Source organism: Parus major, chromosome 8, assembly GCF_001522545.3.
Source record: "Parus major isolate Abel chromosome 8, Parus_major1.1, whole genome shotgun sequence".
NCBI classification, from domain to species: Eukaryota; Metazoa; Chordata; class Aves; order Passeriformes; family Paridae; genus Parus; species Parus major.
In genome coordinates, this window is record NC_031777.1 from 22,967,327 (window position 1) to 22,988,071 (window position 20,745).

Here is a 20,745-nt window from a genome sequence, read left to right on the forward strand (position 1 = left end):
CCCCGCCGGCCAATCAGAGCGCAGAACCCGCCCCCTCCGCCCGCCTCGGTCCAATCGGCACGCGGCGGGGAACGGCTCGCTCGGCCAATCAGAGCGCGCCCCTGGGAAACCAACCGCCAGCGCGCGCGCAGGGGGTTTAAAAATGCCAGGGGGCGGGGAGCGTGCAGGCGCAGTGCGGCGATGCGGCGGCGTTGCCATGGCAGCGGGGCCGCCGCCGCTGGGCCGAGACGGGCTAGGCTAAGCCAGGCCGGAAAAGGCTGTGGCGGGGCGAAAAATGAACCGATACGCCGGGGCCCGCTGGAGCGCCGCGCCGGTCTCGGCCTTCCCCAGCCGGGGCCCGGGACCGTGAGTCCCAACAGAGCCGCCGCTGGCAGCCCCGCGCACACGTGCCCGCCCCGCCCCGCCCGGGACCCGGAAGCACTTTCCCTCCGCGGGGACAGCGCGGCGGCAGCGGTGCCACAGTCACAGCCCCGGTCACAGTCCCGGCCTCGGCTCCGCCACTCCCGCCCGCCCTTCGGCCGCCCCACGGCCGCCGCCCCGCCGCCGCTGTCCTGCTGCTGCAACGCCGCCGCCTCCTTCTCCTCATGAAGCCCGTCGTCGTCTTCGTCCTCGGCGGGCCCGGGGCGGGCAAGGGGACGCAGTGCGCTCGCATCGTGGAGGTGAGGTGGAAGGGGTGCGCGGTCTGGCCGCCTGGGAGTTGTAGGATCCCTCTGTCGGGTCCGTGACTCTCTTTGGGGTGGACTCTTGGGGGTCGTGACCCGCTCTGCTCGGTGGAGGGACCTTTTGGTCTGGTCTCTTTCCGAGCGTCCATCCATTCCTCACCCCTTCGAGGCGATAGATATAAAATAACTGACCCACATCTCCCCTTTAGTGGGTGAAGTGGTGGGGCAGCCCCCACTGCAGCCCCTCCGTTCCCCTTCCAGCCCCTGTCAGGCCGCCTAGCCTTTTCCCTTCTCCTGCCTTTTCCCTCAGCCCTGCGGGATCACAGTCTGCCGGTGGGTCTGCCTGCGCCGGCGGCCACCCTGGGGACACCACTGGGACTTTTTACATCCCCCTGTGGTCTGGAGGCTGCTCCAGTTTCGGCCGGGAGCTCCGCTGTGCCTTGGCAGGACAGCGGCCCTGGGGAGGCTGCCGGCTGCCCGGGCGGTGCTGCCTTGCCGGGCCAGTCCCGCAGCCCATCCCGAGTGGGTGGCTCCCTACACGTCTGCACGGCCACGTCGGTGGCTGCGGAGCTGCCACCCATGCTCAGGCAGCCGGAATTGTGGCCTGGCAGAGGAGGTGAGGTGTCTGATAGCCATTGGGAATACGTGCACTCCAAATGGATCAAGGTCCATGTCTCCTGAGGCCTGCCCCATAAATGTTACAGCTGGTACAGCGGACATTGCAGTGTGTTGGCTTCTTGACACAGTGCCATCTCAGTAAGTTGTGGAAGTAATATGTTAAAAATAGAAAGAAATTCTGTTTTCTGTGACACAACATGATAGAGGTCGAAGGATCTGCTGATCCCATAGGTCGCTCATCTTGTTCTTTCTTTTAAGGAGCCTAAGACTGACAGTATAATTTGACTAAACTTTCAGTTATATTATCAAATTTTCATTTTTCCAAGTACATTTTTTCCAGTCTTTTGAGACAACACATATCCAAGAAAGAACAGTGGATGATACGTGATGTGGTACTGTCCTTTTAAACACCAAAAACCACAGGGGTGATTACACTGTATCCAAGGTGGATCATTGTGGAAGTAGTTAGGGCTGAATGCTTCCAAATGTGTGTACATTGGATTTGAAACAACTCTTTTATCCTTCTTTTTTATTTTCTTTTTTATTTTCTTTTTTATTTTTTACTGAGCTGTTGTATGTACTTTTCTTATTAAAAGCCATTTAGGATCAAAGCTTGTCCATACCTTCACTGAAAGAAATGGCTAAGAACTGTGTTGATGTTGATGCCCATGTTCCTCAAACTTTTGGTGGGAAAGAACTCCAAAACTCCTGGAACAGACACGTTGTGTGTCCTCTGTTCTGGTGGTACCCTGGGAGTGCTGTTACAGTTTATCCACGCTGCTGTTACAACCCAGACCTCAGTGCTGTATAACTAAGTTAAGTGAATTTGGTCCAGACTAAAAAATGCCGTTATGACTTTAGTTCTGAAGGATTTAAACCTCAAATTACAGACTCACATTCAAACCAGCATATTCATTAAATTAAATTGTGGGATGGAAGGTTCACAGTGCTCATAAAGCCTTTTTGGTAAGGTCAAAAGTAGCAGACAAATAAGCTTAAACTATAGGGGAACCTTGGTAGTCTGTCATTAAGGTTTTCACCAAACCATTAGTGTAGCCTCAGGGCTGAAGTACCTTGTGTGGCTGCTGGCCTGTGTTTAGGAGGACAAATGCCTATGGCTGGATTGGCTGATATAATTGGATAAAGACCACTTTATTAGGAGGAGTTCCAATGAGCCATTGCTACTCAAATCGTATTTCCAGCTAGAAAGGAAAACAGAATAACCTTGCTTGTGCAGTATTTATTTTCTTCCCTAAGCCTGGAAAGGGAAATCCAAATTCAAATAAATTCAAATTTGCTTTAATTCTGCTAATCCTGTTCACTACATGGAAAGAAGTTTATTGAACTCAGTGAGCTGACAGTAGAAAGTCCTCAGACCTCTTCAATGCAAAGGACAACCTTCCTGCTGGCTTAGACATCTCCATGAGAGTCATTGGCTAAACTGGGAGGCAGAGAGGGTCTGAGGTAGTTTAATGAACAGTTGGACTGATGCAAGTGTGCTGGAAAACTTTAGAAAAAGGGCATGTGAACAGGAAAGTGTGGGGGAAACACAGCAGAAGTACTGGAGAGCAGCAGCTTTTCTAAGCACAAATCCTCAATGTGGGCCCTGGCAGCCCTCAGAGAGCCCTGCTGCAGGTGAGTGAGCAGCCAGTGTACAGTCAATGCTGTCTTTAGGTTGAAAGTGTATTTTTATTTGTATTTTAAATCCTGTTGGCAGTTTGCCACAGGGAAAAGGGGGCTGTAGTTGAGTAATAATAAACCTCATTCATCCTTGATGTAAATGGATGGAATAATATTAGTTTACATTTGGAATGAATCTGACCCAGTATCTTGCTGTAGAGCTGAAGGTTGTGCTGAACAAAAAGTCAGTATGAGCTATAAATATGTCTTGGTTGCTATTCATACTGGAGATTTGGGACAGAGCACATCACATGTGGAAGAAATCTCATTTGGCTGAGGTGAGCATTTGTATGAATTTAGCATCAAACCATTTTTATTAAAAACCAAGGGCATCTGTTTTGTAGAGTAAAGGGGATATTATGTACTTACTACCTGGGAATGATTTCTCAAAGAAGTGCTGTAATTTTTTTGCTGACTGTGCTTTACATTCCCAAAAAAGGGAGATGAGTATCCCATGTTGTGAGTGAAATATGTATTTGTTAAGTACTAGCCTAAATCATAACTGTTCAATGTGTGTGTGCTGGAGTCCTTGAGTGTGGAGAAGGCATGTATTCATGCCAAATTTGGACAGAAATGGAGAAATGACTTGAGGAAAGAAGACCTAATAACAAGTGGAAATGGGTATTGACACAATGTAAGAAAGGGAGCAGTGGGTAAGTGATTAGGATTCTTTATCTCCACAGATAAGGGTGGATGAGACAGCTGAACCAGGCTGGTTTTCTCTGATACAGAGGGAAGACTCGACTCCTGTGTGTTCCACAGACACAGAATTGTCAGGGAAATGCAAATGCAGCAGAACTGCTGCTGTTCTGGAGCAGTTCCTCCTATTTAGAGAGGGATGAAGCAGAATTCCCTCTTAAGTTCTTATCCTCTCCCTTCCAGCTCTGCAGATTAACTCCTGAAACCTTCCACAGTTTTGTTAGGTAGAGCTTGCCATCGTCTGGGACTGTTGCGTAGCTGTCATGTGAGGGAGAGTATTTGAGCTATAGTTGAATGATGTCATTTGAATGCAGGCTTTTGCAATAACCTTCATGCTTTCCACAGTGTATCTTCTGTGACTGTGAGATAATGAAATGTGTTTATTGCTGACTTCTGAACTTTGCGTATAAAATCATTATGGTAAAGTCAAGGGAAAGAGAAATGCATTCTGCAAATCTGCACAAAATATGCTTTCTTGTACTTAAATTTTAAATCCTTATAACCTCTGCCTGAGATGAAAAGCTCTTTGGTTGGTGGGAAGAATAATAACTAAATTGTTTGTCTTTATTCCAAGAAAGATTTGAGTTGTACTTTTTTGTCAGTTTGTTTTGGCAAGGTGATCTGTAGAGATTTGGGATGCAAGACATTTCTCTCTGTGTACCTAAAATATAATTCACCTCCACCACATCCCTATCCTGTATGTTTGTGGTTAAATCTAATATTAATTCCACAAAGTGGGATGCTGAGCCTTCTCGTTTTTATAAGAGCATAAGTTAATATCCAAATGGAAAAAGCTGTTAAGTTGCTTTGGGATATATGATAAGGAGATTTCCTAGGGTGAAGGGAACAATGCAAAGAAGAATTCATTGTATCAGAAATGCTTCTCTAAAAGTAGCAGAGGATTTAGGTTTTGCTGTCATGTGTTAATTGTCTTCTAGAAGTCTGCTGAGATACAGCGTTAACTTCCTTGAAATAAAAACAGGGTTTAAATTGTTTGTCTTAAACTCAGCTTCTGAAATCTCTTTAATGAGTGTCATGTATTAGTATTCTACTTAGCCTTAAGTTCTCATAGTTGATTTTTAGAATATAAATTTATATTTCTGGACTTTGGAGCTTTTTATTAAAAAACATGGTGAGTGTTTAAATCTACTCCTTGAGGATTCATCCCTGAACATTTCCATTTTGTAGAACACTAGGCATTAAATTTTGGACTTTCCTGAACATACTGGGTGTCTTGTATTGAGTCAATTCTCCTGAAGCACCCTGGGTACTCTGTTTGCCCCCCTCTCCCTTGGAAGCACTGTCAGTGGAATCTCCATTGAGTGTTTTGATTTGCTGTTTTGGGGTTTTGTTTGTTTTTATTTCTCAGAGATAAGGATGTGTTTCAAACTAAGAAAATATCTTCAATTTTTAAAATTTGAATGAGCAGACAGAAGGTCTATTACTGCATTATAGTCTGTACCCCAAAGTTTTAATTCCGGGACAGACAAAAGCTTTCTAGGTTAAAAAAACCCCAAAGACTGCAGGCTTTGCACAGTTCTGTTTTTATTTTAAGTAGTTCTTGAATGGTGTATGTAGCAAATTTTGCTTGTTTATTAAGGCTGCTCAAGAAAAGACAGGTCAGAACTAGGGCAATAAAAGTTTGTATTTTACTTGTTTTAATCTTAAGCCCTGTGACTTTCATTTTCAAACTAACAATGATAAGCCAAGATAGGAGTCAAGGTCAAAGCAGTAATTTGTGTTTCTCTTGCTTCTTGGCTTCTGCTCTCTCAAGGAAGTCTCAAGCTGTGTGTTTAGTGGGGAGATGTGTTGCAGGACAACCAGGGCTGAATCAGAAATAAACCTCGTGCCCCTCGGAAGGGGCTGTGGAAGGAGTCCCAACTTCAGCTGCTGCACACCTCTGGTCCTTCCCAACACCTCTGGCCCTTCCCGACACCTCTGGCCCTTCCCGACACCTCTGCTCCTTCCCCTGGCCCTTCCCGACACCTCTGCTCCTTCCCCTGGCCCTTCCCGACACCTCTGCTCCTTCCCGACACCTCTGATCTTTCCTGGCTGCCCGAGGCTGCTGGGGCAGACTCTGCCTGGTTCTAGCGTGACACAGATATGACTCATGGATTTCCAGTTCTGTGCATCTGTTTATTGTATTTACTGAAAACAAAGCGTGTTCTGTCCGCAGAGTGAAAGTTGCAAATCCTGGCTGACAGAAGGAAGGGCTAGAGGACAGGGGAGGGAAGGGCATCCCGGGAAGGTTTCAGTCTTGGGGTGGAATTGGGGATGTGGAGCACTCAGCTTTTGTGTCCTGCAGTGTGGGGACTGGCTGACCAGGCAGAGGCAAACAGCAAGTGGTATTCTGATCTGTTCTATCCACTGCTGCTGTGATGGGACTGATGGAAACTTGAGCTCGCCTTTCCATTTCACTGGGAATTTTTTAAAAATGATTTTTATGTTTTATTTTTTTAAAGTGAAAGAGGAGGATGTCTCAAGTGGTGCTGAAGACAGCACTTTTTCATTCGTTGTTGAGTTTTGTAAGTTATATTTGGAAACCCATACTTCAAAATAGTGGTTTTAAAAATAATGAGAACTTGTGTAATAAGTAGATATGGTGCTCACACTACTCTTGCCAGTTTTAATCAAGGTGTTTGGGGCACAAAATTTTCTTTTATTTTAGGTGAGAGACACCTTCAGCAATAGTCCTGAATTGGAGCAAATCTTCACAGCACCAAGGGCTTGCACTACTTGTGCAATAATGAGAACTTGTGTAATAGTAACTTACAGATTTAATCTTTTTTTTCTTCTAGATCACACCAGTCTGACAGCATAGCAGAAAACATTATCTTTGAAATCATTTTAAAATAGTTAATTCTATATTTTCTTTTTTATTCTATGTATTACCAAAATCTCTCTAGATTTTAGCTGCTTGGAAATATGTTTTTACCTAATTTTTTTTCAAGTTGTCCTTTCAGACTGACATTATGTGTAAGAGCTGGGGAAAATGCTTTTTTCATTGTTTGGCAATCACAGTCCTCACTTTTTGATTGCAGAGGAGAAGGATTAGGTGGGAATGGCATCGAGTCACATTTTGGGGATTGCATCAGGATGTGCTTGGCACTGCTGGAAGGTCCTGCTGCCACAAGGCAGAACTGTCAAGACCTGAGAGCGTTTCAGCCCGTGTTTTACGCAGTTGTATCACAGTCTCTTCTGCGAGCCCTTGGCGCTGCGATGATTTGCTCCAGTTCGGGATGCTTTCTAGGGGGTTCTATGATCTAAAATGAAAGAAAACTTTATGCCCTGAGCACCTTGATGAAAATTGGCAAGGGTAGTGTGAGCACCACGTCTCTGAAGCCTTCTGTGTGTGGAGCAGCAGCCAAGCCGTTCTCCCCCCTTGTTTGCATTGTTTAAACCCACGTGTTTTCTTTGGCTCTTGGCTCAGTACAGTTAACAAATAGATGTTTTGCCCCTGAAGGAGAGGTTTGTTTTTCTTATTGCCTGGTTAAGCCATTCTGAGGGTTAGTCTTGAAAATAATTTATTATTATCTCAGACAAGTCTATTTGTACAACAGCAGTTTAAAACACTTCTGTCTTTTACTATCCAGTTCAGCCGTTAAAAACTACTTTAGTTTGCTGTTGCAAAAGATGGAGAATTCCAAAAATCGGCTGACTTGATTTCATTTTCATGCATGAAAGGGGAAATGCCAAGGAAAATTAAATGGTTTGGTAATCCTCTAAAACCTAAGGGATTATATTTTTCTCCAGTTTTTTCCTTTGTAGAAACCTGATGTTAGAAAAAATCCTTATTCTATAACTTTAGCAAGAAGAACTACATGTTAATTTAGCATTCAGCAGAGTAATGTTACTTGCTTATAAGGAACAATTTATTCTGGTTTATGACTTCTTTAGGTTATAAATATTTAGATTTGCAATTAGTTAGGCATATCCAAATGCAATGTACATTAAAGCAAGAGTACAGTGAGCTTACAGAGGATGTCTGTGAAGCTTTTCCTTCACACTTACTTACAGCAAAATCTTGCTTCTGTTTTTTGCCAACTGTGTACAGTTTTGGAGATTTAGGTAATTATATCCCTTCTTAAATTATGACTATGGCAGAACTAACTTTCCATGCTTTTGTGGGTGAAATTGGAAAGCAACTGCAACGTTTTAAAGTCACTTAGTGGGTTGTGTAATATTTCTGTTGTACTTGGTTCAGTAGCCAAGTTTTTAAATCCTATGTTCACAGCCTCACCAAGTGTGTAGTCACATTATTATGCCTCTCAGACACCTTGTTTGAGATTTGCTTTGGATGTTGCTGCAGCCAAACTGATAACCCTGAGGTTTTTTGCTGCAGCTTTTGTTTCGTGTAAAATTTTTCAGATGAGAATGTATGCGTGTGCTGTGTTTTGGATGTATAGCTAGCTTAGGTAATCACCAAGGAGATGTCTTTATTGCCTGTTTTGATGGACTTATATTTGGTCTGGGAGCATAGTGCACTTTGTTAGTTTTCTTGCAGTGTTAAATGAGCTGAGAAAATGATTATTTTGAGCTGTGAAATTTCCTTTGTAACAATGCACTTCTCTTTGGTAGCTATATATTTGTGGGCTTGCAATAGGTATCTATTTACAATGATAAATGCCTGAGAAATTCACATGCAGTAAATACTTCCATCAGTATTTTTCATAAGTCACTGTTTTAGCTGTAGTTTGAGGTGAAAGAGCAATGATGTGTGCTGTTTTCCTGCACACTGCTATCAGATTGATAGATTGAACCTGATCTCTCTGCTCTCTCTGTTTACGTGGTGTGACAGAGGGTGGCACCAGTGTAGCTATTTATCTTCATCTACCACGTCATCCTTAGGAGAAGTCACTGATTCTCCCTCTGTGTTCATCCCAGGGAAGGAGGTAACAGGGGCAGGAGGACTGTTTGTGCAGCTGCTGTGTTATAGGTGATTTCACTGAGCCAGGGGAGGAAGTTGGTGCCTGAACCACAATCTGAACACAGGGATTTCTGACTTATCCTGTGCTTGGGACATTCCTCCAGCTCCAAAGGACCTGCAATCACCCTATGTGTTTTCCTTAAGTAGGTAATTAAACAAAATTCTTGTTTTGCCTTGTTTTCAAACATAACAAAATTGCTTTTGAAAACTACGCCAATACCTAACCAAAGCCCTGTTGAGCATTTTACCCAAAGATGTCCAGTTCTGGGCCCTTTGCCTCAAAAAGACATAGAGGTGCTGGAGTGTGTCCAGAGAAGGGTAATGGAGCTGGTGAAGGGTCTGGAGAGTAGGTGCTGTGAGCAGCAGCTGAGGGAGATAGGGGTGTTTAGCCTGAAGAAAAGGAGGCTTAGGGGAAACGTTGTCATTCTTAACTCCCTGAAAGGAGTTTGTACTAAGAGTCAGCCTCTTCTCCCAGGCAACCAGCAACAGGACAAGAGGAAATGGTCTCAAGGTGCACCAGGAGAGGTTCAGGTTGCACATCTGGAAGAATTTCCTCACTGAAATGGTTGTCAGACACTGGAATAGGCTGCCCATGGAGGTGGCAGAGTCACCTTTTGTGGAAGCATTCAAGAAACAGCTGCATGTGGCCCTTAAAGCTTTGGTTGAGTTTTCAAAATGGTGTTTGGTCAAAGGCTGGAGTTGATGATTTTGGAGGTCTTTTCCATCCTTAGTGACTCTGATTTTTACTGTGTGTGTTGTGTGCTCAGTGTGCTCTATTGTCAGATTGCACGCTGAAGATGGAGCAGATCCATCACCAGCAAGATGCTGTTCCCTGGGTTTTCCTGTTGCAATGCAGGCATAAATAGGGCTGACACTGTTGGCTGATGTTAGGTTTGCACAAATGCTCTGACTGAAGGGAGCCTGTGTTTGTTTTGCCTGTTGCAGAAGTACGGATACACGCACCTTTCTGCCGGTGACCTTCTCCGGGATGAGCGGAAAAGGCCGGGCTCCCAGTATGGAGAACTCATTGAGAACTACATTAAGGAGGGGGAGATTGTGCCAGTTGAAATAACAATCAGCTTGCTGAAGAGGGTAAGGAAAGGGCTATTTCTTTGCAGGGTCACTCCTGCAGTCTAAGCAACAAAGCAATGGCTGAGTTCTGACGGAACTGCCTTTCCTGCAGTGTGAGCGCTATGAATGGGCAGACACAGAGCTGCTTCTCTCAGCAATCACTTGTGTTTCTGACTGCTGGAGAGCTGATGGCTTCTCATAGCTGGGGATCTGTGAAAATGGATTCTTTTTATTTTCCTTTATTTTTTAGCAGCTTTTGGAAAATCAGTAAAACTCTATTTCTTATTTCCCTGCACTAGCTTTTGGACCTCTTGGTCCATTCAGTCATATATGATTGGAGGTTAGAGGTCTTAAAGGCACTAAGATCTGTAAGGTTTATCAAAATAGATAGGTAAAGGAGAAAAGCACCTACTGATGCTCTTGTGAGAGGAAAAGCTTCAGCCTCTACTGGATGTCCATGAAAACAATGGGAGTATCTTTAAGTCAAAAAAGGGCTGCTGTTCATGGCACTAAATTTATCTGGAGCTTTTCCCTTTGAATTAACTCTAGATCCAGGATATTCTGATGTCTTATTGTGTAAAGACACTTCCCAGTATTTGTAGAAAATAAGCTTTAAAGCTGGGATTTATTACGAGATTTGTTTGTTATGAGATTTTTGAGCTTTGTGAAATAATTAATTCAATTTGAACAATAGCTGTGTTGGTGCATCAGTGAATTAACCAGCACACATTGAAAGTGAAACAAAAGCACATTTTGTAAATCTGCAATAATCCTAAAATAAATGCTTCTCAACTTACCATGTCAACATCTTGGGGGTAAATTAATAAGTAGATAAATCAGTGTATGTGCAGAAGATTGTGAATTGAATTATCTTTTATCAGGCTATGGATCAAACAATGGCTGCCAATTCCCAGAAGAACAAGTTTTTGATTGATGGATTTCCCAGGAATGAAGATAATCTTCAAGGCTGGAATAAGACTATGGATGGAAAAGCGGATGTTTCCTTTGTTCTCTTTTTTGATTGTGACAATGAGGTAATGAAGTGTGTAATTCTCTAACTTCCTTTCTTGCAATATTGTGGGAATCATTCAAGAAGAACAATTAAACTCTGACAGGGAGAATGGACTAATGTAAGAGTACAAGGAAAACTTGGCCTGGGTGTTTGAAGGTTTTTTTGGCAACTTGTTTTCACAGATGAAAAGCTGCCTGTTTATTGAAATAGACAGCTAATAACACTTGATATAATCATATGTGAATAAATGATATTGAGGAAGTACTCCAAGCAATTGCATTCTAAAGAAAATTTATCAAAATTTTAAATACATTTTACAAAATTATTTGATGACAATATTACTCTTAATAATTTGTTGTTTCCTCTTAGTATGAATAAAGCATTTACTCTTAGTAATTTGTTGTTTAGTCCAAAATGAACTTGGTACAATGTCTGCTTTAATTCTGAAGTACAGCAGCAATCTTTATTTTCATAGTTATGAGTTGTGCTATAGGATAGTCAGTAACCAACATTTTATTCAGCAAGTCATTAAATTACAAGGGCATTTTGACAGTGATGCATTACATTCATTTACCAAGTGCCATGATGTGCTTTTAATTTGTCAGTGCCCTTGGGCATAAAAAACTGTTATGAGTATCCCAGCACCTTAAGCTGACTTTTTTCCTTTTACCCCTTTCCCCAGCTTCCTGAGATTGTGTTATGTTTGTATTTTACTTTTGCAATCATTTTGTCATCTTAAAGAGCACACAAGGGATTATTATTTTTCTGTTAAAACCTTAAGTAAGACTAAATTAATTTTTTTCACTTGGTGGGGCATTAATTTTTGTTATTCTGATTGTTTTACTAGATCTAAAAATGCACAATGCCTGAATGATTTTTACCATGACTGTACTGTGTAGGAAAAAATAAATTTTAACCATTGTCCTCTTGCATGAGTAGGATAAATGTATTCATGGATCATACATGTGTCAGCTTTGCTTATTTAACTAAAAGTTTAAAAAACTTAGTTCATTGGGACACTTTCTAGCTATGGTTAGTTCTTAATTTTTTACTTGGATTTTGAAGTCTTCATTGTAGCAGTGTCAGATAAGAACATTTTAATTGACAATAACTTAGTATTGTCAGTTTGCCTTACAAAATTCTTGAGAGAACATCCAGTGACTTTCCTTTAGAGCAGACATGTATTAATAGTCCCATTTGACATGCTGCTTTTCAGAAAGCCTGAACACATCCTCAAAAATTAGGTAGTAATTCCTTTCTAATGTCTCAGGTCAGGGATCCAGTAAAATCACAGAGCTTGATGCTGCTTTTACTTCCTCTGACCCCAATCCCATTTTCATAAACTGGATTGTAAACCATCGTCCTTCTTCTCTAGAAAAAACTAACTTGTGTGAGTCCTGGTTACATCCACCAGATCTGGAGGGTGTTTTATGTGCCAGGCCAATTTAGATTTCCAGGATTTTTGTTTGTTTCTGCTCTCAGGATGGCAGCTTGTGTTCCTGGCTGTCATTATCCTTTTGATGTTTTTTTGTAGATATGTATCGGCCGCTGTCTTGAAAGAGGCAAGAGCAGTGGTAGGAGTGATGATAACCGGGAGAGCCTGGAGAAGAGGTACTGTCTTCAAAACCTTTCAGTTCCCTTCTCTTTAATTTTACTATGTAATATGGATGTGTTTTCTCCCTGTGCTTTCTCTTAGAATTCATACATATCTGCAGTCTACTAAGCCTATCATAGATTTGTATGAGAGAATGGGAAAAGTCAGAAAAGTGGATGCCTCTAAATCTGTTGATGAAGTAAGTATATGTGCCAAAAAGCCATGGGGATGACATGGGGTAACAGGATGCATATTTTTGGCCTTCTTCTGAGATGTGTGTGTGTGTGTGATTAGCCTGCTAATTAAGCACTGATGTTATTACTCAGAGCTGTTGTGGAAATCCTGATTTGACTCTTGAAGGACTGAGTAAGATGTAAATAACTTGAGGAAATTGATTTGTTCTGCTTGAGTGTGAGCTGGACTAAACACATTTCCAGTGTTTCTGTGTTTAACAGGATCTCATTTTTCTTTTTCATTTTCATGAGCTTTTGTTCTTCTGAAGTAGTGTTACTCTTCTGTCTGCTTCCCAAAATTTATGCCAAATTCACTGTTAAAGAATTACTGTGAATGTTCTAAAAAAATCCTATATATTTTTAAGAGTATTGTCAAATACTGTTTATGTTGATTTCACTTGGAGTAACTGTTTGATAAACTCTTCATAAAATTCTTCTTTATCTTTTTAGGTTTTTGAAAAAGTTGTACAAATTTTCGACAAAGAAGGCTAATTCCCAGCTTGAAACTTCATTTAAACTTGTGCTTGAATCTTGCTTGAATAGCTGCTATTGCAGTCCACTCTTTGTAATTATTTTAAAAGATTTTTTTATTTTTTTTCACATATCTAATGATGATTGGTAAAACAGTTGATTAGAAATGGATCTGTTTTATAAATAGGAAATCATTTCTTGTGGCTATAGTATACAAGTTTCAGGGTTCTCCATTAGTGCAAGTTCAGTTACTCACTTGGCAGAATCACAGTTAATACATCTTCCTGAAGAAACTGTTTATTTTGTCACAGTTCTGTGCCTGTCATGGGCAGTCTTTCTTCTTCCCTATTGCTGTACACCTACTTTCTTTTTAAGGCTCAACTGAACAGCAGCATTAAGAAATGAAGGACCCATATGCCTTTTGTTTTTTTGGATGCTTGGACCAAATTTAGCAGGTTGTTTTTTTCAAAGTATAATTTTGCCCAAAATTCCCTTATATCCCCACATCTGAATTCTCTAAGTCAAGCTGCAGTTAGTGTGAGTTAGCAGTTCTCAAAAAAACTATTTAATATGCTTTTCAGGAACAGACATATAAATACTTTATGGAAAGTGGTGCTTCCTTATGACTCTGGATGTAAAACTGTCTTGCATTTTCTTGGATGACATGGCCCTGGATATTTCCTTGTTTTCATTTGCAAAAGATTAGGGAAGTCAGTTTAGTACTTCAATACTCATTTATCTTAAATGATAGTTATATTATTAATTACAGCATGGTCTTCACAAGATGGCAAAGCTCTTACATAGTGTACAGTAAGCAAAATCTTCTGACAGTTCTGTCTTTTGTAACAAGTGGAAGGGTTTTTCTTTATTGTTATTGAAATACTGTGTTATCAAATGCTTTAAGGTTTGTTACCTGGGGAAATATTTTTATGGTTAAAAGAGTGAATATGTTTCCCTAAAAATGTGTAATTTTAATAGCTGTTTGTTTGAGAAGTTTGTAAGTTATTGCACTTTTGTTACGATGTGGTCAGCTGAGGGGAAGATAATTGTAAAAAAAAGTTTCATTCCCTGAAACAGAGTCCTGCTTTTCTCCATGTTCTCTTGAATAAGCCAAGTGCAGGCAGCAGGAGGAGCTGGGGTGAGCAGGGAGCTGGTTGAAACAACCTGGTTGAAATGTTTGCACAGATGTGGTGCAATTTTGTCTTTTAAGTTTTTCTGTCCCCTGTATAGTATGCATAGGTCTGGGGGAGGCCCAACCATGCATTCCTTTCATGCCCTGAGCTTCCACTGATGGCCTGAAGATGAGAGTTTTAACTGATTTCAGTGCTAGAGTGGTTGTTCCTACATTAACTGACGCTCTAATTGGTTTGTGACATGCTAATTACACAGAATTGCAATTTGGAGATCTTGACACTCAGCTTTTCTTTAGTCATGATTTTATTTAGGAAAAGGTTTAAATTAAGCTTAGCTTTTGATTAGTCAGCTGAGTTGGTCCTTATCCTGCAGTCAGATTTGTATTTTCAGGAATTCTCATCTTGCTGAGGTTGTTGAGGCTCCTGGACTGGGGAATAAATGAGTTCAGAAACGAGGGTAAACTGCAGTAGCTTTTCCAGTCTGATAGGAGTTCAGGCAATGGCCTGGCCACAAAGAGCTGCTTCCTGCTGCAGAATATGTGGACCATGACTGCTTTTGTTAGTGTGGGAGGCCAATGCTCTCACTTTATGAATTTCTCCTTAAAAAAAAGGAAACCTGGAATTTAACTCTTACTGTATAAGTATGCTGACATGGATAGGATCCAGCAAAACTGCATGTTTTAATATGAAGTTTAGAATCAGGGTTTTAAAAAAAATACTTCCAGCTGGATTCTTTAATCCAATTAGAGAGATTTAATTAACTCTTGCTTCGAAGTTATTGGTTTTTACAAGCTCTGTTCAGAATTTTCTCTCATCATATACTTTTCTGTTGTATTTAAGTGCTGAAACAAAAAACCAAAAACCTCTGAAGCAAGTTTTAGAAAAATACCCAACAGTGTTTTGGCAATATTGAATTTGGAGTGGATTGTAATGTGTCTGTGCAAGGACTAGAGTTTTTGTCATTTTATTTATTGAAGATGCCATTAAATGTGTTACCACTTCTTTCAAGATGGACTTACGATTGAAATAAAAATTAAAGGCAATATGCCAATGTGTTGTGTTCATTTAGCAGCAAAACTGTATAAAGAATTTGAGGAGATCCAATAAACTTTGTTCTGTGGCTTAATGAGTGCTTGCCTTACAGTTACCTGTCACAAGGGATATTTTTCATATATATCCATCTATATAAAGCGGGTATTTATTTGAGTTAAATACTTCACATGGTCACATGCACAGGTATGTGTATAAAAGTTCAGTTTTCACCATCAGAACTGAAGTCCTGAAGATCCTTTTAGGCACAGGAGAAGATCAGGCCACTGCCTGTGGAACTGGTACCTTTCTTGATTATATATGTTTATTAAATATATCAAATGACTGTATTCATACAGTTGTGCAGTGATAATTCATTTGGCACATTTGTGAAAGAAAAGTGACTCGGAGTGGTCTAGGAAACACAAACCTATTGTGCACCTGCTGTTGGTCTGGATTTCTCATGATTCTTTGCTCAATCAGCAGCTGATCTCCTGACTGCCACTCTGCTGGCTCTGCAGCACATGCCTACATGCTGTACTCCAGGCTGTTCTTAAAGGAGATTGACACAGTATAATATTCTCTGTAAAAGAAACTGAGAGGCTGCCAGGCTCATTTTAAAATAACCCATTTTATGTAAAGGTCTGTTACAAAAGAGGTTTTGTCACGTGTAGCTTCCCATTAAACAACTTATTGAACTTAGAATCATTTGGGTTGGAAAAGACCTCTAAAATAGATCATTGAGTCCATCCCTTCCAACTTGAAACTTTACACTGGAAGGATTTGCAGAGCTGCCTGAAAGGGGTGGGGAAAAGCAGAGGATTTTTCAGTAGTGCTAGGTACCTTTCTGCTGGTAAATTTGCAGAGACTAAACTTTTGCTGAAACCTCACCCTGTAGCATCTCCTCAGGGGTGGACTGAAAGGGGCAAAGCTGCCCATTAGATTTGCACCTTTTGGACAGAGATTTTGAGTTAAGTCTCCCACTTTAGAAGCAAGCAGAGAAGACCATGAGCATGCACTTGAGGAGTGCCTCAGTGTAAGATATCCCCCACTAGGAGCAATTTGTCCTTAATAAGAAGAGCCAGCTCATGAGGGAGTTCTGAGGTCTCATGGAAAATCCTGTGTCTTACAGCAGTGGGGACATCTGTGTGCTGCTGCCCAGGCTGAACTGGGAGAAGGGGAGAGTTAAATGGAAAAAATGCTCAGTTCAGCTGGAGCTGCCAGCTGTTGTTACCGGTTGGCAGTTTCTGGCTGCCAGCATTTAGGAAAGTTGCAGCTTAGGGGATTACTTCCCTCCTGTGGTGGGAGGCACAGTACCAGTTCGGTCCCTGTTGTGGCACAGATATCTCTGAAGGCTACGATCTGTGACAGCTCTGCTGGCCTTCTGCTCTGGGGGGCAACAGTTGGCTCCTTGGCACAAGCAGGTTATTTCTTCAAGCCGTGGTGCAGCAGGATTTGGGGAGCTGGGGCTGTGCCCTTGTCACAGTCCAAACATCCCAGGGTTAATGGCTGATAATGAAAACTGTGAGAAATGTGAAGAGGATTTGCCTGATCAGGTAACAAAGGAGACAAAACATTAGATAATATAAAAATATTAATACGTGGTTTCATATAGTAGCAATGTGTACACTCTTATGATCTGCAGACCTTTATAAGCCTTCCAGTGGAGATAGGGGAGCACAGAATAATTTAATCTTGGATCTCTCTGCTATTTTTCATGGATTGCTTAGCTTAAGATGGTGGATTTCAGCCTGTGTATTTGTAGAGTATTTCTGTTGGTAACAATAGGTGTCTTTATTGGGTCTTCTAATCTGCTCAGCTGAGGTATGCTTTATCCTCTTTGCTTTCTGCCTTTTAATGCCTTTTCCTTGCCTTTCTGAATTGCAGATGCTCTTTGGGATAGGGAAGGGGGTGCTCTTGCCAATCTCTATGTGCCTTACTAAATAAAGAAAACCTTTAAACATTCATCTGGAGAAATCTGAACCTGTTTCTGACATGAACTTGGTACATAAGCTGTTAAAAAACCAACATAAAGCACATTGGGGTATTTTTTGTTGGTTTTTTTTTTTTTTCCAGCTACAGGAAATCTGTGTAGTACCTCTGCTCTTTTCTCCTTTGTGAGTCAGATGAGCTGTGTCTGCCTTGCTTCAGCACACTGCTTAGCAGCAGTTGCATGAGAAAACCTCCTCAGTCACTAGATGTTAAACCAGCAGTGACCAGTTGTGCATCAATAGAGGCAAGTGAGATAGCTGAAGAGGGGAGAGAAGATGCTTAGAGAAGCTCAGTCAATTCTGCTTCACTTGTAAGACTTCAGCTTTGGATAAATACCTGTTCTACAGGACAGCAATGCTTGTGGGGTCCAGCTATTTCATGATTGTGCTGTATAGAAATAAATGCAAAAGCACTCCCTGCCTACAAGTTCCTCATTTCCCCTCTGAGTCTTCCACCTTTAGTGCCAGGGGCTGTGGAGACAGGAAATTTTCTTTAGGATAACACTGTAGAAACTAAACTGGGCAGAATGAAGGCAACATGAGCCTTGCATGTGAAGTGTGAGATGCACAGTGTATTTTACTGTGGGCAGCAATGCCAGGCAGTTTCTTCATCCTGGCTTATTAACTGCGTTCAGACAGCAAAGCAGAAATTTTCTCTTTCCCCTCAAATGTTTGGCAGAAAGCTTGCTTTTGTCTAAAATGCTTCTTAAGCACTGTGTGAACCCTTCAGTCTTAAACCAAATACCAGTTTGAGTTGTGCTTTTTCGATCCAATTTACAAATAGGAGGGTTTGGTTTAGTTTCTTGTAATAACTGCTGCAGTGAGACAACTCTTGGAAAATACAAGGCACCATCCCAAAAGATATTATCTGCTTTACTCTGGAGGGCTTTTTAGCACAATGCTGTTTCTGTGTGGTAAGAAATGGCACAGATTGCTGTGTGACTACCAAAGTGTGATGGGCTGGGTATGGTACGTGAAAATGGTATCTTGGACAACTTCTGTTCTCAGCACGCACTTCTATTTAGTGCCAAAAGGTATAAAAAGGAATTTGGGGATAGAATTAGATTGAGTTTTAGGATTAAAGCCTAATCTATGGTGGAGGTCTTCAAGACTACCAGGATCTATGAGGGTGTATGGAGGATGTAATATCTGGTGGTCCTCTCCTGACTGAGCAGAAGGCAACTCTTTAGGCTTCTGCTCAGAGTGTTACTACTGTTGTCCTCTTAAACGAGGCCAGCTGAGTTCCCAGCTGTGCTGACCAGGTATGCTGAGTTCTGTAGTGTGTTCTAACTCAAATGCCTCTGTTCTGTCTGAATACCCCCTTCAGCTTCATTTGGATATGATAGAAATCGTCAGGGAGAGGGAGGACTGGCACAGTTAAAGCTGCTGCTCCACCTCATGTTCCGCACATGAATTTTTATGAGAGAGAGATACTTTCTGGGAGCTGTAGTGGTTTCCTTACTTCCATTTTCCCTTCCAGGCCATGCATGCTGGATGCACAAGAGTTTCCAAGGTGTGACAGTATCTCCATACCCCAAGAGGGGAGGTGGTAGCTGGGCCATCAAGGAAGCCCTTTAGGCAGAGAAGACAACAATAGCATGAAACATCCTGGGTGCATTTTTCAAATGAAAGTATAATCAGGAACCATTTTTTTGCTGTGTAATCAAAATGTTTGTGGAAAAGAAACAGAGATGATTTCACCGTGTTCTTTCTAATTTAAAATTTTCTGTGGAAAGAAAGTGCTTTGACCACTTCCTTGCAACAGCAAGAGCAGGGCTTTAAGTGCTGCTGCTGAAGCAAGCATTGCTTTTGGCTTACTGTGTGTGACTCCTTGTGAAGCTTCCCTGGGCTCTTGGATGCTGCTCTTGCCAGCCAGAGCAGATTGCTTCCAGCAATAAACATCCCACAAAATTATGTATGTTCTTTAAGAAAAGTACCGAGATTTTCTGCTAATTGCAAAAATACATAATGGATGCTTTCAGCATCTGTTATTTATTCTCTAACCAGCCTTCATCCAAAAGTAACCTTTAAACAAACATTAAGATTGAGAAGTGTAACTGTTTCAATGTGCCACACATTTCTATTCCCTCCAGTTTAATGATGTTTGAAACGAGTGTCTAGAGTTGACTTCTAGTAAGAAGGAAGAATTGTTTATATCTCCAGCTCGAAGACGTTCACAACGCGAAGAAGGTGGTGCTTGGTGCCAGAGATGATGGATATCTCTGTTCTTTTTTGGGAGGCAAAGCCCAGCAGAGAGGGTTTTGCTCACACGACAGTTGCTTCGATGAACCACAAGGAGGGGTGCAAGGCTCGCAGAGAGCAGGATGCAGCTTGGAAGTTGCATCCATGGGATGCACAAGTGTGCTCGTGTGTTGAAAGATCTGATTTTTAGTTTAAAAGCCTGAATGTTTTTAACTGTGTAACTTAAAAAAAAAATCCTTATAAAGAATTAGATTTTTGATTAGTTCTTTGTTGCACTGAGATGAATCTGCTGTGTTGGTAACTTGACAACAACTTGCTGCCTTTTTTTTTTTTTTTTGTCATTTTATTTATATCTAATGAGGACAAGTAGCTAGATAGGGACAACATAATTATTTTGGCTGTTCTGTGCAACTACATTCGTGGCAGCATGGACCAAAAGGTAACTTTCTGAGATAATCTTGAGTGAGAGTTTGCCACTAGTGAAGTAGTTTGATACCTGGTACCAGAGCAGAGAAGTATTCCTGGTGTCTCTCCATCCCAGAGTGCCTCAAAAGTAAGGTCTACACTGGGATGGCAGAGAGGACACTAAAAGTGAAGCTGCTGGGAAGAGCTGAGGGTTAATCACCTGATTCCCTTCCACAGGAAAATTTTAGAAAGAAAAGACAGTAGGAACACAGTCAAACCTTATTTTGACTGTTGATAGATGTGTTTTGTCAAAATGTTCTAGTTGCTCTTCTATCCTAATATTCCTTCCCAATGACTCTGATGAAAAAGCACGGATTAATTTACTCCTCAGGCATGGCTGTGCAGATGCTACCTGAATATCCTTCAGCAGTAACAAGCCTATGCTTTCCCAAAACAACCTCAGGGTAGGGGAATGGGAAGAGACAGAATGGAGTTGGCATCTTGGATGGTGCTGGGCAGAAATGAGAAGGGTGGAGGTGCCAGCATGGTTAGACTTTGTTTTGACAACATTTTGTGCTGGGGCATGGCCAGTAACTCTGACCATGGGGCATGGGCAGGACTGGGACCAGCAGCCACCCCCTGGTAGGCTCAGCATCTCTGCTATCACAGTGACATCTGGGTCTTGTGACACTTCCCAGACAGCAGAAATGCACTGCTGGGGGCTCAGCACTAAGGATTTGTAGCCCCTTTGCATCAGAGCTATTCCTCTTTTCCTCTAATTATCTATTCCTCTTCCCCTCTGCTTCCTAGGCAGCCTGTATGACAGATGGGGAAATCAATGTACAAAACCACTCTCAGATTTGGCAGACGTACATCATACATGTCTGGCCAAAGGAGAAATAGTCTTTGCAAAGAGCAGCTTCTCAAATTTGACCAAATGGGCTCCTAGCTCACCACAGTTAACAGGACAAGGCCCCTTAAAAAGATCAGGCTTACTGGGGTTTAGGAGAATTCACTG

General features: G+C 41.8%; 1 protein-coding gene across 1 annotated transcript; it reads left to right on the forward strand.

Annotated features, from left to right (window-relative positions):
• Positions 1 to 278: 278 nt before the first annotated feature.
• CMPK1 (cytidine/uridine monophosphate kinase 1) lies at positions 279 to 15,226 on the forward strand (the record flags this gene model as incomplete). Its single annotated transcript, XM_015636849.2, has 6 exons — positions 279 to 659; positions 9,532 to 9,678; positions 10,539 to 10,691; positions 12,204 to 12,280; positions 12,366 to 12,462; positions 12,947 to 15,226. Coding segments are annotated over 6 exons (897 nt in total), but the record flags the coding sequence as incomplete, so codon positions are not given.
• Positions 15,227 to 20,745: the final 5,519 nt, after the last annotated feature.